Source organism: Mus pahari, chromosome 3 (genome assembly GCF_900095145.1).
Source record: "Mus pahari chromosome 3, PAHARI_EIJ_v1.1, whole genome shotgun sequence".
Lineage (NCBI taxonomy): Eukaryota > Metazoa > Chordata > Mammalia > Rodentia > Muridae > Mus > Mus pahari.
This window is the reverse complement of record NC_034592.1, coordinates 153121286-153135270: the sequence shown is the minus strand read 5'-3', so window position 1 is coordinate 153135270 and position 13985 is coordinate 153121286. Positions and strand designations below refer to the sequence as shown.

Genomic DNA, 13985 nt, shown 5'->3' with positions numbered 1-13985 from the left:
GAGAGAGAGAGAGAGAGAGAGAGAGAGAGAGAGAGAGAGAGAGAGAGAGAGAGAGATGATAGGTAGTCAGATGGATGGTAAAAATAGAGATAGTAGCTGCCATTCACATAAACTTCTATGCCGAGCATACCTTATACGTGGTGTTGCATGCCCACAGAAGGCAAATACTGTCATCCCTCAAAATCTACAAAGATCCCACCAAAGGACCAATACCAGAATCCTTAAGAAGTTCAAGTATCATGAGATGGTAGAGTATTCAGATTCTTGTGTATACTTTAAATTATTTCTAGGCTACTTATAATTTCTCATATATTTAAATGCCTTGTAACAGCGGTTGTTCTGTATTATTTAGGGAACCGTGAGAAGGAAATAGGTCTGTATATGTTTGAGATAAACATAACCATCATGGGCCTATGATACAACACAGGCAAGGAATAACAGAGCGCTTTCTAATGTGGTCCAGATAAATCCACAGACTCAAATAGCATGTATGTGGGAGACTATCATAAGGCTGTCACATGGGAAAGGCACATGTTAATCATGTGGATGAGACTCATTCCTGTCCACACTAAACACCTTTTGAATTGTAATTGGATCTGGAGATGTCCCCTGTCACTAGATCATGTGCTCCCAAGCCCCATTGCAGCATGCACCCTCAGGATATACTAGAGGCCTTCTGCACTCAAGTTCTTCTCCCTTAACCCCACTCCCATACTACACTAGGTTAAACCCTATGTCTGTGATCACCTCGTTCTAGATGAACACTAAACCAATGTACTCTTTCTGTTCTACTCCACACTGCTTTTGATTTAGTCAGTGTGGAAACACAGGCCCCAATTATCGCTAGGCTCACTGGTAAGTCTTTTTTTTTTTTTAATTTCAAAAAATACATAGCTAAAGAATTTGATCAATGAGCAAGTCCCACTGTCTCTGTGTACACTGGCATAAATGCTCATCACATAATCTTCTCTACACGTGGGCATCCTCCTTAAGATATTGCGGGCATATCCCTATCCAATTACATTAAAGTATTAGTGCAGCAGGAGGCCTATGATTGGACAGGGGAAGGGGAGGCAGAAAGAGGAGCTGCAGGGACAGAGAGCAACTCAGAGGAGAGAGAAGGAGGAGCCAAGATGGAGGCAGACAGACAGGAAGAAGATCCTGATTCCGCGTGGTTTTAAATAGCCGCAGGTGGTTATTAATATCATATAGGAATAAAATGATTGGGATAACTTGTCTGATCTAGGTGGGCAGCTTGTATCATTATCCATTGGCTCTGAAATGATTGTGTGGGCATCTTGTGAATTGAGAATATATTGACATATAAATCTGACTTGTTAATTATAAGCTTCTAGAGTTCTGGGTTACTGGAAGGTGGGGCCACTGACTGCAGGGGTTTATGGCTGAGAAGGAAGTAGCAGCTCCAGAGACAAGCAAACCATAGCTGTGCAGACTGCGATCGGTAGCTGTGGGGACTAACTAGAGACAGAGCCAGCGGGACCATGCTGGGGCAGAGAGGTGTTGGCAGTAGTGCAGGAAGCCTGCCAGCCTTTCTTTAATATGTCCCGCAACAGATATGTATATGTATGTGTATGTATATTATGCGTTATGTATATGTACACAGGTAGCCTGCTGAGGGTGGGGGAATGGGGTATAGTTATGGTCTCCAAGCCACCATATGTCTGTTTTGGGCAGCCCAGCAAGCACAGCCCAAGCTGATCACAAGCACACGTCCTTCTGTTTAGGACACAATGAGACGTGGGCACAGGAGGACAGGGATGTCCCTTTAGCTCACACTTCCGATGAAATAGAAATGGACAATGCTCTGCTTCTCAAACCATTTGATAACTCTTGTCCTCCATCATGACCAGGCTCTGAAGTTCACGTCTACATCACAGCGTCTTCCCTTCAACAGACTCTGGGCAGATGGTGTGGGTGGGCCAGCTTGCCTTTTCCAAAGCAATGTAGGAGATAACAGAAGGCAGCCTCGTCAGGGGCATGCTTTCTGGCTCTAGTGTCTGATCGTGTTGGAAGGTACTGCCTGGAAGTAAGTCTGGGGAAAAAATCTGATTCTCTCATTTCAGAATAGATCCCCATCACAGACTTTCCTCCCACGCTTTCTGGATTCCTCTCAGAGAAATGGCCCACCTTCCACTGCTGCAAGTGACAACGCTGCTCCTGAAGAATGTCTAGTGAACAGTCCTTGGAAGTTCTGGGACACTCTTAGACACCTCTACAACCTGGACACATTGTCCTTATGACCTTCACAGAGGTCACTGTATTGGAGAGACCTAGTTCTAGCTGTGTGAAGTCAACCATAATGGATGTCATCATTTGGAAAAAAAAAAAAAAAAAACCTTGTCTTGAAGGCCCTCTGGAACTGGTCTCAGTCACGAGACCTTTAATGACGCCCTGAAGCAGATATACCCTTTGCTTTTGTTCAGTGATCACTTGGAAGCCACGCTCAGTCACATGCCCCAACAGTATCCTGTGCCCCCTTCATGTGCATGCCGTGTCTGTCCAATGGCACCACCACTGATTGCTCTATTTAAAGCTGTGGTCCTTCTCTCCCACCCTTACATCCCTCTCCTGATCCCGTCCTTCTGGCATCAACCGTGTACACCAACACTGGAGGTAGTTCCTTTACCTATCTATCTCTTTGGATCTTTCTCTTCCTCACTATGAGCAGGGAGTCATTGATTTGGTTCTTCACTGTATCACCAGTGCTGAGAACTGTGACCTACAAGAAGCAGAGAATTCTCAAGGATCTGTCCAATGAAAGCTCAGACTCCTGGGGTGGAAGGACACCGTCATCAGAACCACGGACCTAAGCAGAATGATGGGCGCCTCAACGGCGTGCTAAGGGATGAACTATTCCTAACTGGTGGCAAGGACACTGGACTGGAATCCAGCTGGCAGACTCCCGGAAATTACGTAGATCAAGTCTACATGAATGAAAGGCAGGGGTCCAGGAGTCCAATCCACAAAGATCCAAAGCTCCCAGAGTAAGTAAGGGACTCTCAGCCGTGTCTGGGGCCATCTGCAGAGCTTCGTGTAACAGACAATATAGTGAAGTCATAATTACAATGCCTTTGACCAATATTTATCTAGTTCCCAATTAGCATGTCAAGTATTGAGTTATAACTACTTCATATCGATTATAGTCTTTTATTTTTTCATAACATTTATATTGACTATATGAGAAAGTTAAGCCCTGGAGGTTTTAACTTGTCTCACAACTGGTAAAGAACAGAGACAGAAATACAAGTACAGACATCTAGGGTACTCTATTAAGCCCCCCAACACCAATGAATGAATGCAAGGAGTCCCTACCATAGGTTTCAAGAACAGACAGGGGTTTACAAGGTGAAGAAAACAAATAAATTTCCAAGGAAAATAAATGACTCGGTCATAGACTGTATGTAAGTAACCTGTAAACTAAAGTAAAGCTTTTCTTCCCCCAAGTTGCTTTTGGACAGAATTTATCACATCATTGGAAAACCAATATGTGTGTGTGTTTGTGTGTGTGTGGAGGGGGGGGTGTGTGTGGGTGTGGGTGTGTGTGGTGGTGGTAGTGTGTTTGTGTGTGCTTGGCTTGTGTGTATGCATGTATGGTATATGTATGTGGTATGTGTATATGTTTCTGTGTGTCTGTGTGTGGTGTATATGTAGGGTGTGTGTGTATGTGTATGTATGTAGTATGCATGTATCTGTGTATGTGCTATATGTCTGTGACTTATGTATTTATGTATGTATGTATGTATGTATGCATTATGTATGTATCTCTGTGTGTGGCATATGTGGTGGGGTATGTTTGTATCTGTGTGTCTGTTTGTATGTGGTGTGTGTGTGGGATATGTGTGTGTATGTGTATGTATTTATGTATGTATGTGTGCATTATGTTTGTATCTCTGTGTGTGGTATATGTGGAGGGGTATGTTTGTGTCTCTGTGTGTCTGTTTGTGTGTGGTGTATGTGTGGGATATGTGTGTGTATGTGTATGTATGTATGCATGTATGCATTATGTATGCATCTGTGTGTTGTATGTGTATGGTGTGTGTATGTCTGTGTGTGTGGTGTATGTGTGAGGTATGTGTGTGTGTGTATGTATGTATGTTTGTATGTATCTGTATGTGTGGTGTATGTGGGGGTGTATGTGTGTCTGTGGGGGGTATTGTGGGGTATGTGTGTGTCTATGTGTGTGTATGTGTATGTATGTATCTCTGTGTGTGTATGTCTGTATGTGTGTTGTATGTGTGGGGGTATGTGTGTGTCTGTGTGTGTGGTGTCTGTGTGTGTAGTATATGTGTGGGGTATGTGTATGTATATGTATGTATGCATGTATGTATGTATATATCTCTGTGTGTGGTATATGTATGGGGTATGTGTATGTATGTGTATGCATGTATGTATATATCTGTGTGTGGTGTATGTGTGGTGTATGTGTATGTATGTGTATGTATTTATCTGTGTGTGTGGTGTATTGTGGTGTATGTGTATGTATGTATGTGTATGTATGTATGTATGTATGTATCTGTGTGTGTGGTGTATTGTGGGGTATGTGTATGCATGTATGTATGTATCTGTGGGGGTATGTGTATGTATATGTATGTATGTGTGTGTATGTATGTATGTATGTATGTATGTATCTCTGTGTGTGTTGCAGTGGTTCTATGTGGCCCATGTGTTCCCAGTACAATGGAACTTCAGGATGACTGGAATCTTGAGATAAATGGCACCAAGTGAGAGCGGCGTGTAGCTGACAAGATCATTTATTGTGACTTTGACCTTAGGGAGGCCAGGAATTACAGCAAAGGACAAGAAATGGGGTCAGGAGAGCCCAGCAGCCAACCAGCCAATGAGTGATGATTAAGTTCTCCCCTTGGGTTAGGGAGGGTCTAAGGAAAAGTCAGGAAGACTTAAGAACTAAGTGATTACCATACACATTACCATGGGCCCGTGGAAAGAAAGAAATACCAAATTTCTGATAAGTCTTTAAGTATGCCACCCAATTTAAAACTACTTAAAATAGGCTACAAATTAATTTGTCTGTTTCAGAGTTACATGCCAGATGTCTTACTCGTCATAAATGATAGTATTTGCTGAAATAAATGTTTAACAAGCAGCAATTAGCAAAGTAGCCATACTTTAAAAGTTTAATTTCCTGTTAAGGGGGTTTTGCAATAACAACTTGGAAAACAATCTCGAACTACACAATTCAATTTTCCAAATGGATTATCTTGCAGCTAGATGAAGACAGGGTTGAAATTTCATCTAGAGTTTCAAGGGGAGATTCACTCAGTTGGCTGTTTAAAGGCATGTTCCCTTGAGGGACACAGATGCATGTGGTGGAATCACCCGATTAGTGGGCTCGGCCTGGGAATATTCGACCCTGTCCTGGTGAGCTGAAGTCTGAAGCCATTTAGGCAAACAAGGACCTGACTTCCAATTCTGCCTGTTTTTCCGCTCGTGGTAATTTATAGATGATGATTTATTTATGTTTGCCAAGTGAGAACGAGAGCACTGCCTGAAAGGCACTTTTCTGCCTTGTCTTTGTTGGCTGAATCCTAATTATTTTTTCCCTTGTGGGACCGAATGAATTAAGTGAGCAATTCACTTTGTGTATGCAAATTGCAAATCTCTGCAGAAGCCTTGAATTACTTCATTCTTAGAAAAAAATGGAGGCCATTACCGTGCTGAAAACGAAGAGGCATAAGCCCCCTTCCTTTTGTAGGTCATCTTCAAAATGAACGCAGTATGAAAATCATGCCTTTCTGCGCCCACCGCAGGCCCTGAAGTATTACTAAGTAACCCACGAAATTAAATGATAGTTATTATTATCACATAATTATAGTGCTTCAAATTTTAGGGTACTCTTATAAACATTTCTATTTAAGAAAATTCAATCGAGTTTTATATAATGTATTCTGAAACTTTTAACTTGTTCATACAGCCTTTTCTAGAAAAATAAGTACGGTTGATGAATAAGACAGAGATGGTGGTTAGAGGGGAGCCAACACATCAAGGCTCACTCAAGCTGAATGCAAAGTCCTGAGAGGAGAGCTTTGTCTCCACTCGAAAGTCTACGCTCAGAGCCTCCGAATGCAGCGGTTTCAGGCAAACCTTTTCTAAAACACTTCTGAAGAAAGAGCAAGTCTAGACAGTTGCAGCCCAACCCCTATATTAGTGGGTTTCTGTCTCTCTAAAAATATCCCTGCACCCTTGGTCATTTAAAATAAGCTGGGCTCGTGCCTAAACTATGAACTGTCTCCCCAAGAGCAGTCTTTATTTGTACAAGTGCAATAACAGGAACAAATCCACTTTTTCTGCATCTTTCCCTGGATAGAGGTGTCTGAGCTGTAGCACGTGGTATCTCAGGCTGGTAGAAGGGATTCTGGGATGCAGGATACCTGTATAAGCCAGCTGTGGCCGTGCCATCCCGGGTAACCTTTCCAGCAATGAATGCAGGAGTTAACACAGCCTCCGTACCAAGGGAGACACAACTTCTTCATGAGGGTTGAGTTTTTTATCAATGAAGTGTCAGGATCATTTCTGTGCATAAAATTTTTGAAGGGATTGTTGTGGAGTAAGAGTAATTTGTACTCTGGAGCAGTTTTATTAGTAAAGAATATTCTTAAGTTAACAGCAGGAAATGGGGGGCTGGCTGATGCCAACATACCATTTCCGTCGTGAGCCAAAATATTCCGAGTACCACAGAACTTGTCACAACTGATGCCCAACCCAAGAGCATGAGGAAACCTGGGCTCAGAGTCTCCTCACACACATGTGCTGTGAACGGCTCTTTCCCCTATGAAAACACAATCACAATGTGAGAACCGTGTTTCTGTATGTTTCATAGAGCAAAAGGTCTGAAAAGTATTTATTAGCCTACTAGTCATTTTTATGCACACAGAGACTAGGCCTGATGTCATGTTCTGTTTCCTGCCTTATTTCTACCTTTTCAGAATTGCTGAAATGTATTTCAAGGAAGATGTGAGATTATATAAACATCATAAAGTCTAGCCTTGAGAAATGTGGGGACTGAGGGAAGGAACCTCTGCAGCACATCGTCATGCGCTAAACCATGGTGGTCGGTGGGTCACGGTCTCCATGCAGAGTGGCCCAGCAGACTAACTCAGCATGGACCCAAGAAAGTCACAGGGGAGGATCAGACAAGGCAGAGATTGAGAGAGATGACCACAGTTTGCCACATGGACTAGGAAAGGCAGTGGGGTCAGGTTGGGATGGGGTGGGGCGGGGTGTCTATGCAGAAGGAAGACTGCAAACTTGGCCACAGGCTGGATGTGGAGGAGTGAGAGGGTGTGTAGATGCTTGGCCCAGGGAGTGGAACCGTTGCCTTGGTCATGGTGTCTGTTCACAGCAGTAAAACCACCGAGTAAGACAAGCGGGGAAGGAAAGGGGAGACTCCAGGATGCTTTGCTGGCCTCTGTTGTAAATAGCTGAGTGGATCTCAGTGCCAAACTACAGGCCAGGGAGCCACAGAATGGAATCAAGCTTAGGGGGAAAGAGAATTAAGTCTGTTTGGAGCGTGCACCAGGGAGCCTCAGCACACACTCCACTTCCTCTTACAAAGGCCTAAGGAAATAAGATGGGGGCTGTATCCCAGGCCACTCCCTCTCCCTACTTCCCCTACAGCAGGAACTATGGGTCTGCCTGGGCTTACAGCTGGAGAGAATATCTATACATAAGGACAACTCAATTTATGGGGCTGTGAAGTCATGCTGTCTTGAATGAGAGGAAACTTCCCGAACATGACCTGGTGGGTGATTTCCTGGATGAGCAGAGGACAACTACAATGGGTATGTCTAAGTGTTGAAATGAACGGCTAGGATATATTCTGAGAATATATTAGAGAATATATTAGAGAAAGGAAAACTAAGTAAATTAATCAATTATTAATTAATTAATAAAATAAAAATTACTACAGAATTAATTCTGACCCAAATATATTCACATAGATGAGAAGGAACAGAGTCCAAGAGAGGGAGAAAGGGAGAGAGAGAGAGAGAAGGAGGGAGAGAGAATGAGGGAGAGAGAAGGAGGGAGAGAGAGAAGGAGGGAGAGAGAAGGAGGGAGACAGAGAAGGAGGGAGAGAGAGAAGGAGGGAGAAAGAGAGGGGAGAGAGAAGGAGGGAGAGAGAAAGAGGGAGAGATAGAAGGAGGGAGAGAGAATGAAGGAGAGAGAGAAGGAGGGAGAGAGAGAAGGAGGGAGAGAGAAAGAGGGAGAGAGAGAAGGAGGAAGAGAGAGAAGGAGGGAGTGAGAAGGAGGGAGACAGAGAAGGAGGGAGAGAGAGAAGGAGGGAGAAAGAGAGGGGAGAGAGAAGGAGGGAGAGAGAAAGAGGGAGAGAGAAGGAAGGAGAGAGAGAAGGAGGGAGAGAGAGAAGGAGGGAGAGAGAAAGAGGGAGAGAGAGAAGGAGGGAGAGAGAGAAGGAGGGAGAGAGAGAAGAAGAAGGAGAAAGGATCAAAGAGAGGGAGGGAGAGAGGGAGGAAGAAAGAGAGGGAGGGAAAGGAGAAAGAGGGAGAAGAAAAGTAGAGAGGGAGATAGATAGATAGATAGATAGATAGATAGATAGATAGATAGATAGATGGAAATATTTAATTGATTATAGAGAAGCAGTTGTTTTTTAGGACATTGGCCATTAGCTCACTGTGAAGAACATAGAGTCCTATTTTCTCAAAAACTAAGCCCCATCTGACATGGATCCTGGGAAACCCGAGAGTGATTTCCAGTAAACACTACTCAGTAAGGATGGATGGAGGCAGGACAGGAAGCCTGATGGGGCCTGGTGAATGGCAGAAGTCATAGCCCAATTAGAAAGTTGTGGTTCTCAAACACGGTCGTGTGTGTGTGTGTGTGTGTGTGTGCGCGCGCGCGTGCGCACGCGCGCGTGCACACATGTGGGCTGCAGTGGAACAGTGACCCCTTGCTGTTCACTGCTGTCACATTGGTGGCCTGGCGGACACTGATAAATGAGGGTGCATATACAAGCATCGTGGTCCTGGTGGGTTTTGTCAGAAGGGAATTTATTTGTTCTAGGAAATGCTTGGGATAAAAGGAGAGGAGGAGAAGATGGGGGAGTATAGGAGGAATGGAGGGAGAGAGGAGAAGGAAGGAGGAAAGAAAGAGAGAGATGGGGAGGGGGAAGGAAGAAAGGAAGGAAGGAAGGGAAAAGGAAAGAGATGGAGAGAAGGGGAGGAGAAAAGAAGGGGGAAGGAAGGAAAAAAGGAAGGGGGGAGGGAGGGAGGGAGGGAGAGAAGGCAGGGGAGGGGACAGGAGGGAGTAGAGGGAGGGGGAGGAAGGAGGAAAGAAAGGAAGATAGAGGAGGGGAGGAGGGAAGGAGAGCAGTTAATAGCTATAACAGAGAATAACTGGCAAAGCCAGAGCAGAACCCAGAGCTCCCAGTCAACAGCTGAGCTGTCCTGTCCACCCTGGAGTGTGCCCTGACTCTCACCCATTCCCCACAAAACAAAGCAGGTTAAGAAACCCAAACCTCCTCGTCAATGCCAGCCGCTTGCCTTCTGGAATGGAGTCAGAGGGTCTGCATTTCAGGACAGGGAGGGCTAATGCCATTGGAGCCCTCACATTGCTAAAGTAAAGTTAGTCAGTTTCAGGGCATCCCTGGCAGCTCAGGGGGCTCGAGGGGAGGAACTTCAGGGTGGAGGCTAAGAAGTGAAAAAAATTTTTTTCCTTTTGCATTTTGTATTCGTATATCTACTTTCCATTATTGCCCAGGAGAGATAACACCTTTAGCAGTGTGCTCAGTGAACCATGTACAAAGTTTTAAAGTTCTCCAGTCAACTTTTACGTTAAAACTCCAGAAAGGATTCAGATCCACAAAGCAGGTGTTCCTACTAGAGAGATGTGTCCTCAGACCCCATGTCTTGGCTCTGTAGATCAAAGAGCATAATACGCATTTCCCAGTGTCTTCTAGAAATCTCTTTATACTGGAATACATTCTGAAATCTGGTCACAGCGTGGTACTTATAACCTTGGTATTTTATTATCGAGACTCATAAATGACACAGTATTTAGACATAAGATGCACATCTCGGAATTACTTCTGCGCCCCCAAGAGATTAATATTGAACACATCAGATTTGAGAGAGTAAAGAGAAAGAAGAAAAGCGGGCAGCCCGTCAAGGGCTTGGAGGCTTGATAGAGGTAATTCCTCCTTGGTGCCAGGGCTTTGAACCTTGCTTAATAATGATTGCAGATGAAAGAGAAACCGATGTACCGGGTTCCCCAAAGATCTGCATATTAAATCCGAAAGCCAGCAGGTAGAAATCCAAAGTAGGGCAAGGAAGGAGGGTGTCCTTGGCTGCCTCCCTGTCAAAGGGCCCTCTTCAGCCCGCTGAAGGGGGGACAGTTGGAATCTGTCCTGAACTTTCTCTAAAATTCCTAAGTCCTGGCACCTTCAGGTCCAGTCACCACAACCAATGTCTTCCAAATCGAAATTCATTTTCCTGGTTTCCAGATGGCTCTTTGGAAAATTCTATTCTTAACCCTCAGGAAGTATGAAGTTGTCTGCTCGGTGTTAGGCACTTATAGTTAATAGAGAAACTGGGAAACACCCGGTAAGAGCATTCACAGCAGTAAGAGCTAAGGAAACTAGGAAAGGAGACCAGAAGGGAGTGGCTTAATGGGTTCCACTCTAAATAAAAGGGCTAAGGGCAAGTACCACCTATGAGGAATAGTCACTGAACTGAGAAGTGAGCTGTGTGGATGTGTGCCCAGGAGTAACAGACTCCCAGGAAAAGGGAAATACAGGGGTGACGGTGTGGAAAGACTCTAGGGCACCGGGAGCCCCAGAGCAGGGGAAGATGAGACTGTGAACACTGAGATGGGACGTTGCACAGGCCATGGGAACTCAGGTGCTGAGGTCCCACAAGCCACTGTGAGGATTTGCCTGAGGGAAGTGACATCATACCAATCTCCGTGGGCCAGCAAGAGCCAGTCCAGGAGCCTGCTTCCCAGAAGTGTCAGGAGGGGCTGTGGGAAGTGTCTGGAGTCTCCACACACTTCAAACACACAGTCTTCACCGTGAGCTGATGGACAGGATCAGAAAGACCTACAAAGCAGCCCTCACTACTCTTCCTTCTGGTGGGTGCGTTCACGCCTTCCAACAATTACCAACTCCTACTCTCCCGTTCTCTTTTGTTTTCCTGTACCCAGGAAGATGGTATAGGGCTCGAGAAGAATGAATTATTTCTGGAAATACCTTGAGCTTTACACAGAGGCGCACGGGTGACCACACACCATGATCATACGGTAAAGAATTGTCAAGTAGGAGGCTGGGTGAGGTTCTGAAGAGATTGCTAGTAACAGACACTGAATGATTTGGAGGTCTGTGGGGGCTACACACTCTACCCCTCTTAATCAACATCTTATAAAACCAGGAATGGAAGTTGCAGACCTCTGGTCATGGTCAACAGAGGGGGACCTTGCCTCATCTCTGACCCTGGGCAGAGACATGACTTCAGAACAAAGGGGAAGGTCACAATAGTACTGCCTAGTGAAGACTTTACCATAAAGGGCAAAAGCATACTGTTGTGTCTCCCTAAAGAGTTAACCCACATGCACTACTAATCTAATCCCCTGTGAGGGAAAGCATCTGTCTTAGTCAGGGTTTCTATTCCTGCACAAACATAATGACCAAGATGCAAGTTGGGGAGGAAAGGGTTTATTCCGCTTACATTTCCATACTGCTGTAGATCACCCAAGGATGCAGGACTGGAACTCAAGCAGGTCAGAAAGCAGGAGCTGATGCAGAGGCCATGGAGGGATGTTCTTTACTGGCTTGCCTCCACTGGCTTGCTCAGCCTGCTCTCTTATAGAACCAAGACTACCAGCCAAGAGATGGCACCACCCACAAGGCCCCCCCCCTTGATCACTAATTGAGAAAATGCCTTACAGCTGGATCTCATGGAGGCATTTCCCCAACTAAAGCTCCTTTCTCTAGGATAACTCCAGCTGTGTCAATTTGACACAAAGCTAGCCAGTACAGCATCCATAGGGGAACGCCGACTGTCCCATATTCTTTAGGAATAGTACAGACCCTGTGTACAACATAGATCATCCTGGACCCTCTGGCCATTGTCTATTCTTAACCTTTGAGAGTGTCTCTCTTTACTCTGAAATAAATCATGTCTGTCTTCTGCGATATACTTTGACTCATTTGAATTCTTTCCACAAAGGTCACAAGGACCTGGGAGATGGGAGGACTGCAGAGAGATGCCCATGACAAGCTGAGGACCACCACACTTTTAACAGAGATCTCAACTCTATATTAGTTGTATGACTTAGGAACCAAATACTGCTTTGGGTCTTTGAAGCTACCTTGGAAGGTAAGGCCTCCCAAACAAGCAAATCAAGGCATGCCTTTAGCACTGTTTTCTGCAGAAACCAGTATGCAACCAGTGAATCTGGATGCATCCGACTGGGTACCAGTCCTGCAGATGGGGGTCAGAGGGCTTGGCCTTAGAGCTTATACAAGGGTTCCGTGGTACACGACTGCTTTCCAACACTGCGTGAGCATGCACAAGGAAGACATCGCAGGACCTGTGTAAGAACTGCACAGAAAAGAGAGTCAGGTCTCTGTACTGACAGATCTCTACTGGTTTTACACAAAATTCTAAAGGTCAAAGAGGCCCAGACCCAGTTTGCTATGTTCCAGTGGGTGGTTCCTCACCATGAGGAATATGGGGTAGCTGTCAATGGATTTAGTGGGTTAGTTAAAAAAAAAAAAAAAAGAAAGATGTAAAATGGGGGTGATGTGTTCTGGGTGACATAGGGGAGTTGGACAGGGAAATGGAGGGTGAATATTGTCAGAACACTGTCCAAGAATCCAATAATGTGAGAATCCTGAGTACTTATGAGGAAGCCCCAAGAGAGCAAGCCAAGCGTCTTGTGACCTCCATTTCTTCAAAGCAAGAATCACTCCTGGGATGTGTTTTCGTGCCCCTCCCACGTGTATTGGGTAGGGGAGACTTTACTTTAGCTGTTGTGATTCATACGTCTCTGTGGGAAACCATGCTTTTCCACACGTGGATTGCCCTTGCAACTGAGCACTTTACTCATGCGACTCTCCTTGACCCGTGGAGTATAAATCGTCTGATGCTCTGAATAAAGCTGGCTCTTGTATACAGTCTGCTGCATCTTTAGGCCCCTCTCTCCCAGGTTCACACCACCATTAGAGCACTAAGCAGATGTGAGCATGTTTCATTGGCTGCAAGCACAAAGAACACTCGAGAACAAAGAAAAGCCATTTTAGAGAATCAGAAAACCACAGGAACAGCTTTAAAAACCGAGTATCGAGTAAATTTATTACATTACAGATATTTTGCTCATGTAACAAACATGGTGACAATCTTTGCCAGTAATCTGGGTATGCTTTCCCAGTAAGTTCAAGCTACCTCCTTCCAAGCCAACGTCTAAAGAGGGATAGCATGGGCTCTTACCTTGTGGTAACACCTGAAGTACGCGGCCCGTTCATCTGAGAACTTCTCCAGTCTCTTTGGACCCTTGCTTGAAGCTTTTTTGAACACTAACCAGCATCGTTGATAGATCTAGAAGGAAATACAACATCGGTTCAACATCCCCAGACTCAGCTCCTTCTAACAGTTGCATTTAAGCATTTTCTGTTTGGTGTTTTTGCCTGTGGAATATTCATGAGCTGGAAATGAATGTTGGTTTGGGAAGGTAAGGAGAGTGCGTGGGACAAATAGGCAAACTGTATGTTTCAGATAATTACTAGAATCAAAATAAGTAAGTATTCGAAGGCCAATTTCCCTATGTTTTGATATGGGATCTCTATTATATTTCAAGGAAAAGTTCCAGAAATAAAAATCCACTAGTGCCTGGCAGATGGATAAAGCATCTGTCTTGCTCCTGTCTAGATCTTGATATACACCTTCCGTCCACCTGTCCCAAGGACTCTACATTTTGTCTCAGTTGGGGTGGGATAA

The 13985-nt window shown here is 44.8% G+C and overlaps 1 protein-coding gene across 1 annotated transcript in view; it reads right to left on the bottom strand.

The window, feature by feature from the left end:
* Dok5 (docking protein 5) overlaps positions 1–13985 on the bottom strand; it is a 151578-nt gene that overhangs the window by 71715 nt on the left and 65878 nt on the right. The window contains exon 2 of the mRNA XM_021193671.2: positions 13479–13586. Within this exon, the coding sequence (XP_021049330.1) occupies positions 13479–13586 (108 nt within the window). The remainder of the gene's footprint in view (positions 1–13478; positions 13587–13985) is intronic.